At 38.4% G+C, this 23,615-nt stretch overlaps 1 protein-coding gene, 1 long non-coding RNA gene and 1 pseudogene across 2 annotated transcripts; 2 read left to right on the top strand and 1 right to left on the bottom strand.

The window, feature by feature from the left end:
* The first annotated feature begins 6,474 nt into the window (after window positions 1-6,474).
* On the top strand, window positions 6,475-9,159 carry LOC116205659. The gene is made up of 3 exons (XR_004156550.1): window positions 6,475-7,643; window positions 7,974-8,546; window positions 8,768-9,159. It is a non-coding gene; the product is annotated as an uncharacterized LOC116205659 (long non-coding RNA).
* A 1,377-nt stretch (window positions 9,160-10,536) lies between these two features.
* Window positions 10,537-12,905, bottom strand: LOC116204246 (annotated as a pseudogene).
* Window positions 12,906-20,652: 7,747 nt separating this feature from the next.
* Window positions 20,653-23,103, top strand: LOC116204655 (flotillin-like protein 4). The gene is made up of 3 exons (XM_031536841.1): window positions 20,653-21,618; window positions 21,921-22,266; window positions 22,372-23,103. The coding sequence occupies exons 1-3, from the start codon at window positions 21,038-21,040 to the stop codon at window positions 22,888-22,890; spliced, it is 1,446 nt and encodes a 481-aa protein (XP_031392701.1). The 5' UTR covers window positions 20,653-21,037; the 3' UTR covers window positions 22,891-23,103.
* The last annotated feature ends 512 nt before the right edge of the window (window positions 23,104-23,615 follow it).

The following is a 23,615-nucleotide window of genomic DNA, read 5'->3' as shown; positions in this document are numbered from 1 at the left end:
ATTTAGTAATGCAAATTGACAGATAATTGTCCATTCATCTCTTCTTGGAAAACTTATTATGAAAAAATTGAGAAAAAAACCACAAGCTTATATGAGATTGGTTTCTTTCTCAATTTTTTTCATATGGGATAACCTATCTCAACAAGATTTTTGGAGCTCTCTGAATTGTAAAAGTTTGAACATAAGGGCCGTGCATTAATTAACATAAGACTTCTGTAATTAAGTTATGGAACTTTTGGAATTTTACGAATGATATGCCAACCTTATCGGGTCATTGTTGAAGTCTCATAGATTGTGATTTGAAAGTCACTCAATTAGAATTTAAACTTATCCTACATGGCATCACCTTATGCATTGGCCCGATTTTTATGTATTATATGCATATAGATGCATCTAAAATTAAAAAAAGAAAAAGAAAAAGAAAAAGGTAGCTTACTGATTATGTCAATTCAATGTACCGTTATATTGTCGGTCTCATACATATTATTTTTATGGCAACAAATGTATAAATAGTTTTCAGTATTTTGTTTATGAATTTTAGCAAACGACACTGTAGGATATTCGGTCTCCCATGAGAAACCCGATCAACCCGATGCGATATGCTAGCGTTAAAGCATGTGGCTTCCGTCTGATCTGAATTCGAAACATGTCTCTTCTCTGTCGCTATTGAGTGCATAACACCAGTACTCTCCTTTTAAGTTTTGATGGGAGTGTACTGAGTAGTAGAGGGCATTCGATCAGAAGTATTAATTTTCTGTGACGCCCTGCATTACTTAGTGTCATTAATCCCCTATTAATGGAGAAAAGAGGCCTGCAACATATGAGAGTATGGCAGCTGCTATGTATATCCATGAAGTGGACGTATGTCTGTGCCATAATAATTCAAAAAAGCATTCACGATTAGTACTTGTCACTCGACTCCATAGTGGGAATCCGCCAGGGTGTTCGTGACTCTGGTACATGACGGTGCATGGTGCGTGATCCATCCCGTGCAACGGTTCTTGGCAAACCCTTTTTTTTTTTTTTAAACCTCAAGAAAATGTATCACCTCATAAATATTTCAATCCATCATTTCAGCACGATTAAGATTTAACTCTCAGTCATGACTTGGACTAAAAATGCACAGTGTGTTTGGCGTTTTAGGACTAATTTAACCAAACTAAAACTTGTAAGACTCGATTAACATTTTTACCTAAGTTTACAGGTCTTCTGTTGTTTCTTATATATAACGGCTAAAATAATTGACTTTGTTCATGTTCATGTCATGACCGATTAAGATTCAGTAACGGTTTAGACTAAATGTATATAATAGATTAAAAATTTCAGGACTAACTTAACCAAAGTAATACTTATACCACTCAACTTACGATTTAAGTAAGCTTATAGGACCACTACACTGCTGCTGCTCTCCCAAGGCTTTACTTATCTTGACCAAAGCTTAACTAATTCTATCACTAGTCTATCACTGTACTGTCTCCTCCCCGTGCATAGATGGAAGTTATTCTATCAGAGATTAAATTAATTGTTTAAACTTTGTGTATAATTTCCTAATTGTTTTGAATTCTTCTCTTCTATCTAATTCTTTCCCCTCTTAGTTGCTTTGATTTGTTACCCCATATATATAAAATATGGCATATTATTCACCAAAAAAAGAAAATGTATGCATAGTTTGGAGTAGATCTCGCCTTTTGATTTTCCCGGATGCAAACATAACCTCGACTAAAGATTTTCCCAATGCAAACCAAACTGCATACATATAATACATGTAGGATTTCACATATATGCTATAAGGGGCCGTATGAGCCCTTTGTAGCCATTAATGTCAAAGTCTTTGACCAACACGCCAAGCCGCTCCGAGACCTAGAGCAATTCTTATCCAGCAACAGGCTCAGCTGCAGGGAAACTCACTTCCTTCAAGAGCATGACAATTAGCGAATGCCCCAAGTTGACCTCTTTCTTTTGGTATGCAAAATCTCACCAAGCTTAATTAATAAACTTATGCTTCATTCTTGCCGGGAGCTTGATCTTTCTGTGGACGAGAACGGGAACGCACTACAACTTCAAGGTATCATGGATCTTTGCCACGTGAAAATTAGCAATGTCACGTGACGACTTCATCTCACCAATCTTGAGTTCCTGGACATCTGTTTCTTGGACGATCTTGTGGCCCTACTAGGGTGGATAGGAGATCTGAGATCACTTCGAAAGCTTGAAATGTATAATTGCCCCAGGCTGACATCGCTGCCAAAAGAGATGATCACAGCTCGGATCCGGGGTATATGGGGGTGTGAGCATTGTTATTTGCCTTGCTTGGAAGAATGGTGCGAAAAGAAAGCAATAACTTCGGCCCATGATTAATTCTGCATGTTGGACAATTAATCGATCAATTATAAAGGACACTATTAACTCGGCTCAGATGTGCTTCCCTGCAGATAATGTATGTCTTCTTAATCCCACTTCGATCATTCTTATAACTAATGCATTATTGCTTTGCTGCAGTGAATGAGAATAAAACTCGTGTGGCTATGACGGGATATGGGAAAATTATGGCAGCGGTCATTTAAGTTTGCCGTTTTTTGAAAGCGGGTCCTATAAATTTAACTTTCCAAAAATCAGTTCTATGTGTTGCTAAAATTAGACACTTTTGGTCAATTCCATATCCGGCTGCTAACGGGTGATGACGTGGGCTTAATGCCGTAAAAAAAAAAATCACAGTTGGGCATTAATACGCAAAAGAATTCTGGTTCACCTTGGAAGTACACGGAGATTTTCACTTATATGCATCACTCGGTTTTTCACTTCAGTACCATTAGGTACCAGAACTGATCCCGTAGAGAAGGAAATTCACTTCCTGACTCGCTTGCTTAGTCGGGAGTCAATAGGAACCAAGATTTCATTACTTGGCTGGAGTTCCCTCAATCTGTCCATTCCTATCTATGTGCTTTTCCCTTATTTTTTTAGCATGATAATCTACATCTATATAAATAATAAAAGCTGAAGAATGCATTGGAATGCTCCACTTAGGATGAACTATGCCTTTTGCGGTCACATCAATTGGAACGTGACACTTGGTGCAATGTCTCATTGCCACCTCCATGTGAGAAGTCAAAACGACTTAAACACATAGTCTTATTAAACAAAACAAAAAACTCTCAAATAATATAATTATAATTACCTTTATAATATATTAAATTTTATTATTTAGGTAATATGGAGTCGTGCAGTAGTATATGAAATTTGGTATATTCATTGTTGAATTTTTATTGTATGAATAAAATAAAATATATTCATTGAGGGATTTTTCGAATAAGAGATAGATGATATATTTTGACAGTGGATTAGGTATGCTTAGATCGCGCAACATATCAAGATAATAGATTGCATGAAAAAAATACCGTATAAGAATAAAGAAAACTCATTTTTATAGAGGTCCTAGCGGAAGAATTTATAAAAGTAATTTTGTAAGTTAACGAACAATTCAGACCGCGCATATGTGGGTCTTTGACTTGTTCTTTTTATTTGATCCTTAAATTCATGTTCTAATTTGTAGGCTTCATGCGTATATAATAATTCTCGGACAACATAGAACCTCCTTCAATTGGGTTCTCGTTAAAAAAAAATCCATCCCTCTTCATCTGCTTTACCATGGTTAATTTGCAATGATATATATAGGTTTTGAAGCCGCCGTACCAGTCGACCTCATCATGTTTGTGACGGAAAAACCGAGCACAAGAAAGTTGTCAAATTCCAAGAACATGTGCACGGACAAATTGGCTTGCTAGGCTGATCTTAACGTCTTTCTTGGAGCATTCACTTCATCGACTGCCCGCTTGCTCACATTAAACCGCTTATCTCAATTGATTTTTTAGTGTCATTTTACCCTGCCTTTGTACCTTTTTTTCTTTTCTTTCTTTCTCTTACTTTCTGGTTTTGGCCTCGTGCGCTACCAAAAAACACGAAGGCATTGAAATATCCATGATATTTTCTTTCTTGTGGTGCGGGATCTCTACTTTCCACCACTAGCTAGTATAATTAGAAATTCGAACTGCAATCTAATGTATAAATAACAACAATCAAATAATAGTGGCAAATCGATATTATACTGGCGGACAAGCTGGCAAGCAAATATTTGTATCAATACTGTTCGTGCAAATGGAATCTTTAGGGGCAAAATCGATGGAATCTCCAGCAATAACATTTAGAAAGAAGAAGAATAATGGACTTGCACTTCTTTTAACTCTTACACCTCCAAAACTAAGAAAGTTACTAAATAATACATGAGTGAGACTATATAAAAGGAGAACGTATGCAGGGACCTAAGCATATTCATAGTCATCTGTAAGCTGGTCTAGTTTACCAAGTCAACTAGCCAGTATGATTTTCCTTACCAGCGATAGGGTTGATTGGGTGGTTATGGGTGTCACCGTCGTCGTTATCATCCTGATGCTGATATGCAAAATACGGGGGTCGGGCTGCAGCAGACGTAGTTCTGACACATCGAATGATAATCAATAGGATTCGCGGATGCAGGGACAAGGACAAGGACAAGCACCATGGCAACTATTCTTCCTCAAATTGCTAGTTAATTTTGTTTTTTATTTTCTCTTTTGGTTTCCTGATATTAGGCACGTATTTAAATTACATTGTCACGGTTGCTAGTCATCGATTCAAAGTTCAATAAACATGTCCTCAATTTTGAATTGAAGGAGTTTATCTATTAAGTTTCATATTTGTTTGTTTGAATAAGACCATTATATAAATTCGGGCTGCAGTCCATTATCCTATTTAATATGGCATAGAAATAATAATAAGCTCAAAATATTAAGGTTCTAAAGCTCAAATAACGGGGACAAGTCCCAGTGCCCTATGCTCAAGTGAAGACTCAACGCCTAAGGATCCAAAAGTTACTTACTATAAATAGAGAATCGTTTAAAAGATGAATCACATGAATAGTTATGAATTTTCGCATTTTTTTCAAATCTATTATAAATTTTATTTTTTATCAATAAATCAAACCTATACTTTTGTTTGAATTTTGACAACTGCCATTTTGTCTAATTTCGTCGATGTACTAATCGTTGCATGCCATGTAAAAAAAATCTAAAAATTAAAAAAAGGATTAAAAGTAAGTTTATGCAAAATTGGATAAAATATCAAAAATTGACCAAAATTCACAAAAATTCAAACCAAATTAAATAAAAGTCAACAAAAATTATAGAAAACCTGTACTCGAGAACTTTTACCCTCTTAGTGGTTGACCCGGCTGGAACTGGAATAGTTTGGGCCATTAGGCTCTCAGGTACCATGATACACACCGAAGGTAGATAAAAATTTAAGAAATTTTAAATATAAAAATTACACAAAAATAAAAGATATTAAAATATAAAAATAAATAAAATTCAAATTTTAAAAAATAAATAAAATTCATAAAATTATAGAAAAACTTAGAAAAAGTTTTAAAAAAATAAGCAAGTTAACAGAAAGTTATATTAATTTCATATAGTTGTTTAGTTGTTTTATTTAAAAATTAAATAAAATTCAAAAAAATTAAAATATATGAAAATCAAAAATAAAATAAAACAAAATAAAAATTACAGAAAATTCATAGAGAGAGGGAGGGGTCCAGATTGCGGTTGGGCTCCCCCTTCTAACCAGCCCTCCCTCTCGGCAAAGCACAAAGAGAGTCGGAGGGGTCCAAATCGAGGCTGGGCTCCTCCTTTGGGCAACCCCTCACTCCCGGCGAGCCCGTTGGAGGCTTCGAGGCCACCGCGATCTCATCAGAAGGGAGGGATGGCTGGAGGGCTTACCCATATGGTCCTTCCCCCCTAGTATCTCTATTCGAAACAGAAAAATTGGGGTAGGGAAGGACAAGAAACGAGGGTCCTTCAGGCCACCCCTCCTTCTCGATGACCTTGCCGAAGGAAGCAGCGACTGCAAGGGCCCTCCCTCGTGCTATTTCCCCTGGCAAATACCCAGCCTCGACAAGGGCTAGGTTTTCTTAATTTTTTTTTCTTTTTTAGTTGCTTTCTTAATCTTTTTAAGACTTTTTGAATTTTCTTTTTAATTTTTTTCTAAATATGATAATAAATTTTCTGAATTTTCTTTTTTAGATTTTTTTTCTAAATTTCCTTTATATGTTTAATACTTTTGTTTTTTCTGTAATTTTAATTTTTTAAATTTTGCTAACTTTCATTTAATTGGTTCTAATTTTATTCAGTTGTCTTTGAAATTTGTATAAATTTTCTTATTTAATGTTTTCCTAATTTTTAATTTTGTATTTATGTTTTAACTTTATTTGATATTTTTGAACTTTTTATGAAATTTCTGTAATATTGAAGACTTCAATGAATTTTTCTTAATTTTTGTATTTTTCTATAGTTTTTTTCCAAAAAATATGAATATTCTGTAATTTTTTAAATTTCCTATTTTTTTATTTGTATTTAATTTTGGTTAATTTTATTCAACTTTTAGATTTTTTTTGAATTTTTTTATGTTTCTTAAATAGTTTTTTAGAATTTTTTTGAAGTAGCGTTCGATGGTTGGTCCATGTGCTTCATATTGATGGCCAGCTATAATCTTTTTCACTGTGTTAAGTATACGTCATAGCCCTTTAACAGCCGATTAAGGAGTAGACAAAAGCATCTAACTTTAGCAACATTCAGGACTGTTTTTAACAAAATTATACTCATAAAACGTACTTTCAGAAAAGGAAAAACTTATAGGATCATTCGAGAGGATACAGGTTTGTGGACAGTGCAGACAACCTGATATCTTTGACTCTGACTCCGAGGTAATCCGTATTGCTCTCCACGCATTTATCCGAAATTAAGGCGCGATATCTATTGCTTCAGGAAACATGCCGCTAAATTTATTATACAGTGTAAACTCTGTGTTCCTCCAAGAGACTTTATCTTTCATTTCTGATTGTCTCCGGTCGCTAGCTATAAGATGTGGACTTCCTCTTTTTCCAAGCATCATGCATGGAATCTTGCTACCATTTCAATTTGTAACTAATAACTCTGTGACGAAGATCGTGAAAGCTATAACAGAAGAAGTGCATTGTCAGTGCCAGCATTGATCTGATATTCATTATTGCAGCAAAAAGTTATTTTCGAATCATACTCTTGTGCCCCTTGACGTGGCAAATTAAAACCCCGTTATCTGCAGATATTGCAAAGCAAGTGTACGTTTCACACTCAGTCTGTTGTGTCCTATCTGATAAAGAATGAAAACCCCTGTGTTTGCTTGGAAAGTCTTTAATAAAATAAAACTCCAAGAATCAGTGTTGTCCTCCTATGCAGTTTCCTCGCCAATCATTCATCGCGAAACTCATCGGAGTTCTCTTCCTCTTTCCTTTATTAAGTAAGGGCTTGATCTCGTTCTCGAGAGTTCATTGGCAACGTTGATCCATGAACAGCCACAACGGGGCATAATGAGGAAAGGTCTACTTGAGGTTGGATATTAAATCCAAGAGATCCTCTCAATAAAAAGTTGTCTGCGGAAAAGGTTGCCAGTTACACCCAGATACAGCATATGGAAATTGTGTTAGGCACTCCAATGGCCCATGTATCTACATACAGAATTAGACCTGTCTTATGCTTCATTGAAGTTGAATCCAAGTGCACGGTCTAATCTTCCCAAAGGTACACAGCTCATTTTTCATTCTTCCTAGTATCGTAAGGCTGTTTTGGTATCGCAAACATGCTTTTACTATTCATTTTGCATAAGTTGATAGCAAAAAATGTTACAATCCACTTCAACAAAATGTTGGATCGTATAATGTTTTCCTAAACTTAACAACTTAACTCTCATGAAACTCTTTCCTTGTGTTCTTTGTTTTATGAGAAAAATGGAAAGCTCTAAAGGTAGATACCATTTTCTGGAACCAAATAAGCTGGAACAGCTCCACAATACCTGAGAATTACGTGGATATTTGGTTCCTAATAGAGATTGTTTACCGGATTCATCTGCAGCTAGTTGATTTTGAAAGTTGGAGCACTGCTCTTGCGAGATCGGAAAAGTATTTGGGATCTATTGGCAATCAGGGAGCTGTATGTATTCTCAGAGATTCTATCGAGGGGCAACATGAGGATGTTAAAGGCAACAATTACGTGTTCGTGGTATTTCTACTTGAAATTGTTAGCAGAAGACCTTATTGCAAAGACAAAGGCCACTGTTAATCTCTTTCCTTCTCCCAAGTTTTCTCTACTTGGGTTCTACTGGTGGGTTTGGAAGATAGGAATTAAGTCGATGCGTACGAAAAGTGAGCTCAAAACTGTGAGATAATCTTGCTGGTGCGCTGGGCAGGCTAAGGATTATCTGGAACGGCTGGAAATGATGTCTTACATGGTAGACCCTGAGCTGAACCACTTCAGCTACGACTACCTCAAGGTGATATGCGAGGTTGTGAAACTCTGCCTCGGCCCTGACTTGACCAAACAGCCTTCAGTGAACCAAGTAACCTCTATGCTGGAGAGTGGGATCGACACCTCAATATTGGCAGAGCTCTAGCATGGGCGGAGCTAGCTCTCTCGTCCTAATTGGAGGTGAGGCACAGTAAATCTAAACAAAGGAAGACACGCTCCAATGGGGCTTCTCTTTTTATAATTTCTTGGCTTTTATCTGGTCATAAATCGTTATCAATCCTCCTGAGATCAGAATCTAACAAACATTACCAAAATGTATGATGCATCTGTTCTTATGAATTTGAGTTGCTCCAATGTTCTTTCACTTTATTGAACCTTTTCTTCGTTCCTTCTTTTTTCAGAAACCTTTCAGTCAAATGGCCTTATTGGGAGGGTTCCTCCTGAGCTCGGGAATTTGGCCAGGACCAATCGAAGCCACATAGACCGGGTCTCCTCAATCCAGAAGCAAGCACAAAGATGTTTCTGACTCACCCTTGCAGCAACCACAGCAGCTTGAAACGGCAAGAAGCCAAGAATCCATCATGCACGCTGCTTCTTGGTAATGCTGAAGAGCAGTTCATGGGCGGCATGCCAAAGGAAAATCTCAGATAAGCCACTGGAGCGAAGCTGGAGGCCGAGTAAGATCCACTCAGAGCAGATTATAGCAGGCTGAAAGCATAAAAAACTAGCCATTGGCTTCATTTTCTTGATGTATATTTGCTCCTGTTGAGAAGGTTACCTTGGTACATTTTGCATGACATGACATGTTAAATATTTGGTATTCGAAATATTGGATATGATTTGATTTACCTAACTAGATTCAAAATTTATCTGTATGCCCATAATTAATCTGACTAACCAAGCTGAGGAGACATCATATAAATATTGTTTACAATTTCAATCTACAGCTGCGGCATCAAGAGCAAATGTAGTGCCGAGCAATAGAATGGTTTGGCACTCTTCATTAGCTGTCTGGTTCTTCCATGTCTCTTCTACGGCTTCAATAAAATCAGAAAAATGATACTCAGCTGTAACCAAGGGCCCTACCAAGTTCAACTCGACACAGCCTGGATAACATAGCCAGTGTAACTGTCAATTCCCAGAAGTCTGTATATAAGCCCAAACACCGGAGCTTCATGGAAACAGGCCGTCCAGGAGCCCAGGAAGCGGTCCCTAGTCCTTTTGAGACACGGAACTTAAAAGAAGCTTTTCCATCCGCTCTTATGCAGCCTTGGCATTACGAGATTTTCTTGCTGAATGAACAAATGTTAGCTGTGAGCTTCCATTCTGGTAATCTCGCGGACATGGATCTTGAAAGTTCAAAGATCTTCAGTTCCGCTAGCAACCTCAAGACCAAATCAATGGACAAACCCACCACCTGGGAGAGTATAGTCCAATAGTTGCAACTGATTCCACCGCAGAGACGAGCCTGCTGAAGCGGGTTTCATGGTAGCAACAGTGATTTACATCTCATCTGCCATTTGATTGCACAACTACTTTATCAACCACTAATCAAAAGACATCAGATCAATGAATGCAAAAACACGAACAATTCATCAAACAGATGTGATTGATCACCTGACTTAGTCATGAAAAGAACCATTTCATTCATTTTCATCATTCTTTTCCTCCGGTATATGTTCCGCTAAAAGAAACGTCTTATTGATCGGGATTCCAAATATAGTCTTATTGCTTGGCTAAAATAGCGTTCAGCATCCTATTGGAGGCAAAAATAGAAGCGATACAGTGAGCTCTGTGCAATTTATCCGTGATCATTCTAAGACAGACGCTAGTATGATTTCTGTGACTCTTCAAAACCGATGTTTAGATGTGTTATGGTCACTAAAGTAGCAGCATACAGAAAGTCAGTGATTGGTGTTCAAGCTCTTAACCTATCCCCTTGCTGAACTGCCCTTATCTACCATAAAGGCTAAAATGAGAAATACATGGTTTATGTGAAGCTAGTTTAGATATGGATCTCTTTTTGGGTGGTTTTCTGTCCAGAACGCTCAACTATTGTCAGCTTATACCAAATTATAAGATCAAAGAAGGTAGAAATAGCAAATCTATATGTTCAATACTGTGTGATCTATATAACATGCTTAAAACACATTTGAGTATTAAAGGCACGTGTTCACATGATATTTAATTTTTTAAAAAAAAAGATAAAAAAGAGAGTTCATAACCAAATTTTCAAATAGTATCAAACAGGAGCTAATATACTTTACTAGCTTGCAATCCTAAAACAAACCATAACGACTTCTGAAACAGTCACACCAGTAACAATTCACAATTTCAGTCTTATTCTCAATTTTCATTGAGTTGATTGGTCTCGGCCAGTGACCCCATCCATGGAGGCAGCAGCATATTCCGGTCTGCTCTTGCACAGTCTTGAACAGCGGAGGCAGCATATTGTAGACCCCCGCCACTTCCTTCAAGGCAGCGTTCCCCAACCCACTGGAGTTGCTTCCACCTTTAGTGTTCCAAACGCTGATCTTTGGCTGGAGGCCACGGATGGCCTCTGCATTTGTCCTGGCAATCTGCTGGAACATTCAGCGGTCCGTCATCAAGTAATCCGTCAGGAAGTATAATTGCCTCCAAGGGACCCGAGGAGGGTCTTGAGATGCCCGTCCTGGACGTGGGCCAGAGCCACAAGCCCCTCTGCCTCCTTCCCCGCTTCGCGTAAAGCTCAGCATCTGCTGCCTTCTGTTTTGCAAAGAAATCTGCCTCTGCTGATGCCTTTTGGGCTTCTGTGACCCTCATCTGCTGATACAAGACTGCTTCTGCTTGCTTTTGTTTCCTGTACAACTCCCAGTTGGCCTGTTGCACCTCTGGTTCAAAGAAATAACGAGTTCAAAGAGTAATTAGACAGGGCATTCAATGCAGTATCACTTGCCCTCTACCTAGAGCACAACATAGTGTTTCAGACTGTAAAATATCATTGGGCCTATAAGCCATTGAGTCCATTTCCAACCCAAAATCTCAAGCTAATAGATTGCGGTACCCAATCACTTATAAACTCGTGGATTTCTCTCTAGTTTTTCCGTGTGGGACAATATGTCTCAATACTCGCCTTCACGTGGCAACGTGTGACATTAATGCTTTTCCATATACGTGCCACATGAACTTGAACAACCACCCTCAAAAATTGACTACGAGCCGGGACTGGACTTCTAGGCTCAAGACTTAATCACGAGGTGGACTTCTTCTTACACCTCGGACAATAGGAGGGGGGATAATTGATAATTAGGCCACATTTGAGCTGGACTAAGATGAAACTCAATTTGGCTACCCCAACACTAGACTTGGCATGGTGTCCGCCCACATGTGCACGCGAAAACGTAATCCTTATAAAATTTCCACAAACTCAGCCTTGAGCTTCTCAGTCCTAGTCTGGGCATTCATTATCTCGACATTCCTCTGCAACTCAGCCTCACGGAGGGCCACCACCTTGGCTGCCTCCACCTCTACCACTTTGGCCTCCCTTGTCCACCATGCCTTATTTGCGAGCTCAGCATTCGCCGCTGCCACCTTAGCATCCCTTTGGGTCTTGTACACCTTCACCTCTGCCTTTACCTTGATTTCCTCTTTGTTCCCTTGCCCCTGCTTCTACGTCGCAATATCTTCTTGTCTTTGTCGATCATTGCCTTATTCTACAGCGTATGGCCCTCCCTAACGACATAAAAACGAGACATAAGCCACATTTATTCAGGATTTTGCGAACCTCAAAATATAGTTAATAGCTTTGGAACGGACCCAACGCTAGGATTAACCAAACCATGTCCCTTCGCACTTTCATCAGAAAACACATCTCGAGTACAACCAAGCAGAGCTAATACTGTAACTTTCCCATAGTTTAGCATCGCTAAGAGAATTGGATATGTAAGGATGAAATTTTGCAAAGTTAGAAACTGATAATTTTACCTTTCCTTGGCACCGATCTCACCCTTCATCTTGGCCACGGCAACATCAATTTTAGCCTGGTTCGCCGCCTCTTGCTGGGTCTTTTGGCCAAGGTACGAGAAGTTCCCATGACCAAGCATGTCCACGAGCTGCTTAACATTGGCATTGTACATCAACAGCCCTAACTGGTTGAGCTCGAACTGGACCTTTTCAAACACCTCCTCCTTGAATTCCTTGGTCCCTTTGAAGATCTCCTCCATAGTCGTAGATGCCGCGAGGACCCGGGTCTCACCCTCAATGACTCCCTGCACTAGCTCCTTCACGTGGTTCGAAAGCATGTTCTGCGGAGAGATGAGCTTCGCGTAATTCATGAGACTCCTGGTCCTCCACGTGGGGGCCGATCGTGAAGACTGCGGGCAGGACGAAAGGGAGCTTCTCGGTGCTCATGGCTTGCACCTCGAAGGGGTAGTTCACCGAGGAGATGTCTTGCACAACTGCCCCGGGAGGACCCATGCCTTCTTCGCGAGCTCAATGTCAGGGATCCCCCAACCGGTGAATACCAAATACTCTAATGCGTTTGCAACCTTGTACATGATTACTCTGCATGTTTGTTGATTGATGGTCATGTTAGAAAACCGAGCACGTGCACAGTGGAAAGATTAAATTCAATAAAAATCAAATTTTTATCGCGTGCTCGTTTAATAAAAACTTCAAGGTCAAATCTTGACATGAGAATCACCTTCTAACGAATAGATAACATCACATATTAAATCCACAAGAAAAGTTAAGAACTTTAGACTAACCTCGTCAATTCGAGTCGATTAAAATAACCGTCCAAATGTTCGGCCTCTAACTCAGCCACACGATCATGTCTCCACCGAGTTTAGGCTCCTCTTGACCCATACACTCCGATCTAGGTCACCAATCCCCGAACGGAATCATCACGGAAGGAAAGGACCACTTCAAGGACATCAAGGACAACACCGAAATATTGAACCGAAGTCCAAGAAGACTCCAATCAGCCTAGGGATGCGTGCGGCTGGCTGAGGACCACTCGGTCGAACCCCTCTCCCCTCTCTCTCTCTCTAATATCGAGTCTTATCGATAAATTGCTCATAGGGTTAATTACAAGATCATATCTATATAATCTTTACCCTAGGGACCTAATTACAGTTATTAATTAATCAACATTAATTAATAAATCACAAATAAGTCCTCACACTTTAAGTCATCCAATGACTTGATCTTTAGTAAGAAAGAAATATGAAACAAGTCCTCAACACGAGTTTCCATCAATAAACAATTTATTTATAGAAACTCTCAAAATAAGAAAACTCTCGTATTTTCTTAATTAATGTGCAAGCACCCTTGCAACCACATTGAAAGCCTCGTTCGATAATTAATTCCTAATTAACTTCTTTAATTATAATTAATTCTTTTCTCAGTTCAGACACGCTCAATGTGTGTAACTACCTAGGTTCATCACCAAATGGCAATGGGATTATAACATCAACTTATGTGACATTACCAGAAACTCTTTCTGTAACCAAAAGCATAATTTCCAAAATGCCATTGGTTTTCAAAGTTCACGAATGACGCCTAGCAGCATATCATGATAATCCAAATGGTAGCGAATGTATAATTAAAACATTCTGATGAACCTCTTGATCATATATGCTATGCACTGAGTCCCTTCACTACAAGATCCCCATCTAGCCAAAATTATGGTAAATGCCAGACGCTATAGCCTATTATATGGATTCTCTGTTTTCATTCTTAGATCTGTAGAAGTTAAATAGAAACTATTTTCTATTCAAATCTTTCTACCCCGATCGAGAATTTCTCGATCCAAAATAAATACAACATCCATAGGACATTTTCCCAATTTACTTAGGTTAGTAAATTTCGTCTTGATCGGACACCTACCTTCAATTATAACTAACAGAACCACTGTCTACTGAATACTCATGCTAAGCACAAATTCATTAGCACTAGCAAATTCTAATTACCTATACATGAGATAGCATTTCACCTCAAGTCTAAGGACTATGTGCTCTAATACGATCCAGATAACGTTCATTAACATTAGTAAATTATCGTATGAATATTATCTGTACGTCAAGTTCGACTACTTATCATATAAGCATCCACATGTCTGTCATGATAACAGTTTTCAGATAGCTTGAGACTCATTACTCCATCTTCATTAGTATCTATATACTAATTATGGATATAGACAAATGTGATGATCTATCCGGAGAAATAATGTTCAGTTAAGTCTCATAAGATCGTAAATAGTTTAAAGATACTCTTACCGAATTACTCCGTCACTCATAGTCTTAACTCTTTAAGAATGAAGCATTCAAAATATTTCAGGGACTTTATTCTAATAAACATAAACAATATACGAATAATATAATAAACTTTATTGCCATAAAATGAATTATTCAAATACATAAATCCGGCTTTATGGTATATTACTGCTAGTTCCACGGGGCGCAACGGAAGCGAAAAAGGAACAGAAATTCAAAATTTCCTACCCGTGAAACTAATTCCAAGACCTACTAGAAGAGTAAGAGTAAATAAAAGCGTACCTGGAATATTTAAAGTTGTCGACCGAGCGTCCCACGCGTGACGCCTCTACTGGTATCCACACCGACTTTGTCGACGAGTTTTCGAGATCGGCGGTGCTAGCGACCAACACTCGAAAGAAACACCCCGATGCGACACCCGAAATTTATTAGACTAATGGACCTTATTTGAGTTGAACAATTCAACTCAAATTATATATATATATATATATATATATATACTTATATGCACACACATGCATACACTACGTGTATATATATATATATATTAGCAAATATATATGCAGCACACATATATATATATATGTCTCTGCTGATATATCTATATATGCACATTGCCCCCCTTTTTATAAGCAATATGGGGGGGACAATTCAAGTCCCTGGCCGATGTGGGACTAACCCAAATTGGGTTTCCACATTACATGTGTCCATACACATGTCTATTCACGTAAAGGCCATGTGTCACCATATTGATCGTGCATCAATTAGGTCCATTTAATCTAATAAATCGAGTCTAATTAATCAATAAATTCAATCTCATTAAATATCCGATTAATCGGTCGCACCATAAATCATCTAATCTCTATTAGACGATTTTATTTGTTTCAAGATATCTCTTCAATTTAGTCGTAGTGTGTGACCCTGTAGGTTCCCAATTACGTTGACAGTAATATCAAAATCTCTATTTCAATATTACAAACAGTGAGTGGCATCTAGCAATGCATCACTGTTACTCAAGTAATCGGAAAGTCAATTTCTCGACGAACCTTGTGACCTCCGTTACCGTGTAATATAATCCCTTTGTCATCTATATCTCTATTGAGCCCAAGGCATGGTCGATGACATCCTTGTATGGCTCAATATCTCTTTTTCTTAGTTTACCGGGTAAGTCTATCAGAACAAATGAGCTCGATATCATTATATCGACTCATTTGGGTATGCATACACTTTTAGACTTAACCACCAAGTGGCCGTGAGATATCGCTCCCGTTTCGTAGGAGGGACAAATCCTATCTTGATCACTCACATTCCTCTCCATACTCTGTGGTATACCCAATAACTGTCTTTATAACCATCCTGTTACAGTGGCGTTGGACAGTATCAAAGTATATGACATTACATGTGGGAATCTATGGTGACCTCAAGTCAAAGGACCATTACATTATAGTCACTTTGAGATATGCTAATGACAGTCACGTAACAACCCATGTAGCAATCTCATGGCGGATCAGTCCAATACACATTACTCTTAATGTATACATGTGATGTGATTTGATATCTCCATATCCATGACCTGTGAGACTTGGTCATCAATCAACACCAACACTAGTCTAACCGTATTATCGTTGTCCTAATTAACGATAATACTTTGACTATGGACATTTAGGAATAATGTTCGGTAATTATAGGATCTCACAATCAAGTCACACTTGATGCCTATTGAACATACTATTCCAAGGACATTATTGTATAAAATCATATTTAACGCAATTTACACAATAACAGATATGCCTCGTAATATAATGAAATACATGTCATATTACAGAACTGATGATAGATTGCCTCTAGGGCATACACCAATTCCCAACAATTACTAACATATTGAACGAGGAAGCAAGTTTTATGTCAAAAACATGTTCTGTGTTCTATGTGCCTGTATATATAGAGCAAGTGGACTGCACAGCAAGAGGAAAATTAGGGAGGGTATTATATCACTTTGGATCCCCGAAAAAAACTATATGTCTTTTTCTTTTTCTTTTTTTGAATAAAGATATATCTTTTTTTGGATTACCCCATGATATATTTAGGATATTTACGAATATTGCTTTGCCTTTTTAATTGGTTTAAATTAAAAGCATTTAATTACTCTGTCATGGATATATTTTTTTTTATATATTTCCGGATTGTGAGGCACATTATTCTTCTCTAATCAATCTCTTTTTATATTTGCTAAAAATTAGATTGACGAGTTCTTTAGGCAATAAAGGTTAATCTTAAGATAATTTTCACTGGGGCAGGCGTTGATACTGAATTAGATTTGGATGATCAAGTCAAAGCAAGGAGAATTAGCAATTAATATTAGCTATGGCATCGAACTGGCCGCTTGCTATTTTCCCCAGAAACTTTTTAAGAGAAAAATGTAATTGTTCTTGGTGATATTAATTACCTTATTTTTCTCAATTAATTCAAGTTTTTCATCTTGACATAATATTCATATCACCAAGAACGAAACCGGGCAGGCCCTCGAAACATTATGAAACACTATATATATATATATATACATATATATATATACACACACTCACACATATCGTATATAGAATTTACCCATTTTTCCTCATAAAATTATCTTATTTTGCCTTCTCCTGCACGAATTTACTTTTTCTTTGCCACATCTACATTTTTGGCCCTGTGAATTAAATTAAATTCCTAATTAAATGCATCACTGCGTATTAATCTGACTCTTCGCTTTGTTATTTTTAGGTTCAAACTGAAGTGCGGATGGATATTTCATTGGCACCTTCCAACAAATTACATCGACATGCCCTGGCCCTGATCTCTATTTTTGGTAAGGAGAAATGTCACGTCTAGTTCTCAACTTTGATTTTTTTTTTTAATAAATCAGTTTTTGTGCTAAAACTTGTTCTCGACCTATTCAAATGATGTCACTTTTAGTCATCCTGTTAATTTTTTGTAAATCCTTTAACTTTTGTGTCCACAAATTATTTCTTAACTAAAAAATTAGGGGAAAAAACAAAAGCTAAATTAAATGTAAAAAGAAAGAAAACCTGAGAAATGGAACTGAAAACGGCTGGGTTCGATGAGGCATCGACAGCATCCATCAAATTCATCGCCTTGACCAAGTGGCCAGGAACTACGTTGGTCGTTCTGCGACCTCGACTGGGGAGAGGTAGTGGTTGCAAGCGGGGCCCCCAACTCTCCGAAATCGAGATGAATTGTGATCTTAATTTTGGAAGGGTGGCAGCTTCCCTGGTTGCCGTCACCCTCAACTGGGATCGTCGGCCACCCCAACTAAGCGGCAGACCTTTCCAGCGGCCAACACCGCATGTCTTCTTTCTTAAAATTTCTTTTATTTAAAAACATTTTTTGTTGAAAAGAAAATGTTTTTCTTTTTTGACGGAAAAGTTAAGGGAATTGATCAAGATGGCTAAATCAACACTTCTCGAAAGTTCAGGACAAGTTTCTGCTTAAAATAAGAAAAGGACAAAATTGAAAAACCTTTAAAGATTTTTTATAATTGAAAGAAAAAACTTTAAAAATAGAGGACCAAAAATGACGTTTCTTCATTATATATATTTCTATATATATGTATATATATATGATGGATGAGCTTCTACCGAAAAAGAAATATATATACTGGATGAGCAGCATGATTCCGCCAAGCAATATAATATTTTTGGACCATATCAATCAATAGTTATTTTCCGTGTTGACTTTTCCGGTTCCATCGCTTATATGTTCCATTTAAAGAAGGTTGAGAAATCCCTATAAATTTTTGGGATATAGGAATTAATATAAGGAAATAGGCATTAATACCCATAAACCAATGTCATAACATTAATAATATTACCAAAACAAATGTCATGACATTGATATAGAAATATAGGGATATATACTAGGTGTTAAAATTCATATATTCCTATAGCAATGCCATGACATCGCTGGACCTTATCTCTATTTTCGGTTTATACATATATATATATATATATATATATATAAAGGAAAATGCGCAAGTCCTTATCCCAAAGAAAAAAAAAATCCTGTAAATAAGGTTCATATAGGGATTTCAACAACCGGGTAAAATAATGGTAATGCTTCTCCTATTTGGCTTAGCCTCCACTTTAAATCAAGAGACTTGTATTTGATTTCAATCAAATAGGATTTATTATGCTCTTTTTATTTTACGTCCACTCTAAATCTCTTATTTGATTCACCAACATGGGTTGATTTAAACGTTTCGACGCTTCTTTCCTTAAGCAATATCTCAATTTCAAGTCTTCTAGATGGAGAAAATCCAAGTTGGGAGAGTTTTATCCCTTAGTAGGCCAATCCAACTCGAATTGGATTAGTCGGGACCAATGGACTTCTGAATTTAAGGGTATACATAGAAAAAAAAATCTCTTATTTGATTCCCGCACGTCAACTTCGTAGAATCGAGTGAAACCCGAACCAGGCTAGTTGAAGCCCAAACTCTCCAACTCTCACAATTAATCCTTTGCGACTAAATCCCTCTGAATTCTAGTCCTGCCACTTATGGTGTAGCTCATTTATTGCCATTATCATATATTTGCAACATCTTTTTATTTATTATATATTTAGTACGTTTCAAAATTTTCCGAGGTCAGAAATTCCCTCGGAAAATAAATTTTGAATATTTTGACGAAAATTGTCTTGAAAATTAACTTTTATTACGTTTAAATTTTTCAATGGAATTCCATTGAAAACCTGAGGGAAGTTTTCGAGGATTGAGAATGCACATAAAATAAGAATACATAAATTTCTCTTATGTCCATTGAATCTTGTAAATTTTTATGAAAGTTAGGAGTATCGTGCAAATATTTTCAGATTTAATTTCGATTCAACTGACATAACTTTATTTTACAGACCCAACGGTGAAAAATTATGCGCGTTACCATCATATACTTTGGAGCGTAGCATTGTAGATTTGGCCGTGGTCAAAAGCAAGAAAATGTGAGTTGTGATATTGCAGCCGTAATTCGAGTCCTGACACAAGTGCCGCTGTCCAATATAGTAAATAACTTAGGTTATTAGACCTCCCAACTTGATTCGTTAATTTTCTAAAAAAATCTGATATAACTTCGATCAAAGAACAAATTGGCAGGTCCAATCTCGTCCCACGAGTTGAGGTCGTGATCGGGAAGGTCATGGGACTAATAAAAGGGCACAACAAATTCTACTGGGTTTAGAACCAAATACTTCGTCTCCTTGGTTTAAATTTTCAAATGGAGTCAAGAATAAGAGGAAGTCCAAGCCTGAGAAGTGTTAGCATGTATATACCTGAATCTCCAAATCCATACATATGAACTTTACTTACAGGATTTAATTTACTCTAATAAGATACACAAGCGATAGAATCGAAAGGATCAACACAGGGAACAGCTAATTAAACTACGTCACCATCAATCATATTAGTTGATATGGTCGAGAAATAGACATTGCTTGGTGCAATTATTCATCTCATTCATCATATAAAATTAACTGAGATTAACCAAAAATAGAGAGGGCTAGCTTGTCGACGGAATTTCTTCGAAGATTCCAGTTAAACATCAAGGAAATTCTTTTGTTCAAGCCACACCAGCCATAGTTAATGTTCTTCCACTTCCAGCCATAGTTATAATGCGTGATATTCAAAATATTACGTTACCTGATCGAATAATAAATGACCTATTTGAAACTTCATTAGTCGACTTTGACGAGGTCATATATATATATATATAACTAAGAGATCAATTAGAGAAGAATAAATTGCCTCACTTAACGCACCTAAATATGGAGACCCCGTTTGGAATCAATTCTTGCAAGAAATGATTTCAAATTTTCAATTCAGTTCATTTCAGTTGAATTCAATTCAATTTAATTCAATTGTAAATGAATCATGTTGTTTGGAAAACCAAGGAATTTAATTCAAATGAATTGAATAATCTTATTCGAAATGCGTTTTTAAATAAATTAAAAATCAAAATTAAGGTTGTTGATTCTAAATGAATTGAATTCTTGCTAATTCTTGTAGATTTTGATCGGATTTGATATCCAACGTAAATCTTGCATTCTTAAAGAAATCTTGTCACATTTGCATTCCAAATAATAGAATTCAATTCAATTTTTGTTAAATGAATTGAATTATCACATTTTGGAGGATTTCACAATGATCTTGAACATATTGGAAAAAAAAAAAAAAGGGCCACATTGCACAAGATATCCTAAATATCATCTAACATAGACAATCTTTATAGATATTTCTCTTCAGCAATTCTCCTCTCGCTTTGTGTGCTTTGTGCGTGTATATATATTTATGCATACAACACAAAACCAGTCTTCTGCGTAAAAACTTTCTTCCTCGTTCGATTGTCTATCAAAGAACGGATACCAGTAAAGATGTACAGAGTTGCGAAGGCATCGGAATACTTGGTGATCACCGGTTGGGGGGTCCGCGACATTAAGCTTGCGAAGAAGGCATGGGTCCTCCCGGGGCAGTCATGCACGGTCTTCGACATATCCCCCGTGAACTACACCTTTGAGGTGCAGGCCATGAGCGCCGAGAAGCTCCCCTTCATCCTGCCTGCGGTCTTCACCATCGGCCCCCGCGTGGATGACAGGGAGAGCCTCCACAAGTACGCAAAGCTCATCTCCCCGCACGACAAGCTCTCGAACCACGTGAATGAGCTCGTGCAAGGAGTCATAGAGGGTGAGACCCGGGTCCTCGCCGCCTCTATGACTATGGAGGAGGTCTTCAAAGGGACCAAGGAGTTCAAAAAGGAGGTGTTCGAGAAGGTCCAGCTCGAGCTCAACCAGTTTGGGCTGTTGATATACAATGCCAATGTTAAGCAGCTCGTGGATGTGCGTGGCCACGAGTACTTCTCGTACCTTGGACAGAAGACTCAGCAGGAGGCGGCCAACCAGGCCAAAATTGACGTCGCCGAGGCCCAGATGAAGGGTGAGATCGGCGCCAAGGAAAGGTAAATATATCAATTTCTATCATTGCAATAGTACTTCTTTAGTTTCGGAAATTAGATATCTTGTTCTCCCAGAAACACTAAAAACTACGGGAAAGTTGGGTATTTACTCCGCCTGGTTGTGGTTGAGATGTGTTTTCTGATGAAAATGCGAAAGAACATATATCAATTAATCCCATCTCTATGAGTTTGCTCCAAAGCCATCAGAATGTGAAAATAGTCCCACTGATGGCAAACTTAAACTGGGTTTCGGGGTCGGAGAAATCCTGAATAAGTGTTGTTGTTTCTCGTTTTTATGTGATTAGGGAGGGCCATACGCTGCAGAATAAGGCGAAGATAGACACAGAGACGAAGATTATTGCAACGCAGAGGCAGGGGCAAGGAAACAAAGAGGAACTAAAGGTCAGGGCAGAGGTTATGGTGTATGAGACCCAGAGGGATGCTGAGGTGGCAGCGGCGAATGCGCAGCTTGCAAAGAAGAAGGCAGGGTGGACCAGGGAGGCCCAGGTGGCAGAGGTGGAGGCGGCCAAGGCAGTGGCCCTCCGTGAGGCTGAGCTGCAGAGGGAGGTCGAGAAAATGAATGCTCAGGCTCGAACTGAGAAGCTCAAGGCTGAGTTCCTTAGCAAGGCAAGCGTGGAGTACGAAACCAAGGTAAGCATCCTAACTCTGTCTTTTGCTCCTGGCAGAGGGTGAGTGACACTGTGCTAAATCCCGTCTCTCGACTTGCCTTTAACTCGTACTTTATTTAAACCAAAGGTGCAAGAGGCCAACTGGGAGCTGTACAGGAAACAAAAGGAAGCAGAGGCAGCCTTGTATGAGAAGATGAAGGATGCAGAGGCCCAAAAAGCATCCGCAGAGGCGGGTTTCTTTGCGAAACAGCAGGCAGCAGATGCGGAGCTCTACACAAAGCGTAAAGAGGCAGAGGGGCTTGTAGCTCTGGCCCACGCCCAGGGCGAGTACCTTAAGACCCTCCTTGGGGCCCTTGGTGACAATTATGCTGCTCTGAGGGATTACATGATCATTGAGCGCGGCATGTACCAGCAGATTGCCAAGACCAATGCCGAGGCCATCCGTGGACTGCAGCCAAAGATCAGCGTTTGGACCACTGAAGGCGTAAGCAACTCCAATGGGCTGGGGAACTCTGCCTTGAAGGAAGTGGCAGGGGTCTACAGCACGCTGCCTCCGCTGTTTAAGACAGTACAGGAGCAGACCGGGATGCTGCCGCCCTCATGGATGGGATCGCTGGCCGAGACCAATCAACCTAATGGGAATTGAGGAACTCGTTATGGATCATTTTAGGATTCCTATCCAGTGTATGTCCTGTTTGACGCTACTCTGAAATTTGGTTATATAGACTATGTTCAAACACGTACAATTTCTATGGCTAAATGTCACCTCATTATGGCCTTGCGTGCACAGAGAAGAGCATGGCTATTAAGTTTCAGATGATTTTGGCTCCATGAATTGATACTCGCTTTATTGATCTTATTGTTGCTCCATTGGTGTGAAATGTATAGTCCTGGAAAATCCGAGCCTTGTGCTGTTTACTTTTTTTGTAAATCAGCTGGATTTTTTATTCATTGTAGGACAAGAACCACGTCCGACCAACAAACCATTATCAGTTGTTTCATCAACATCTGTTTATGCCCCAGCAATGGGATCACCGCTTTAGATTTAGTATTTAACTATGAGAAGTTGTGCTTCATGTAGTCATCTTCCTGTTAGTACTGTTCTTGACGTATTTTCACTGGCGGTGACTAGGTTGCTTATTATACGCACTTTAGATAAGTTATTACAGTAACCAGCAATTGTTAATCCGTTTTGAGGTAGATTAGGTCTTTTCTACATAGGAAGGAGAACACCCAGCTTCTTGTCGATGTTTTGCCTGTTTAGCAGCTCAAGTGGTGAGGGCAGCAACGGGAGTTTGGAGTAAGCCAGACATACCTTATTCCATGAGGAGTTAGTGTTATTGCCTTCATCCTCCGATGGTCTGATGTCTT

Source organism: Punica granatum, chromosome 4 (genome assembly GCF_007655135.1).
Source record: "Punica granatum isolate Tunisia-2019 chromosome 4, ASM765513v2, whole genome shotgun sequence".
NCBI lineage: Eukaryota > Viridiplantae > Streptophyta > Magnoliopsida > Myrtales > Lythraceae > Punica > Punica granatum.
Note: the sequence above shows the minus strand (reverse complement) of the source record. Positions and strands in the feature narration are given on the sequence as shown.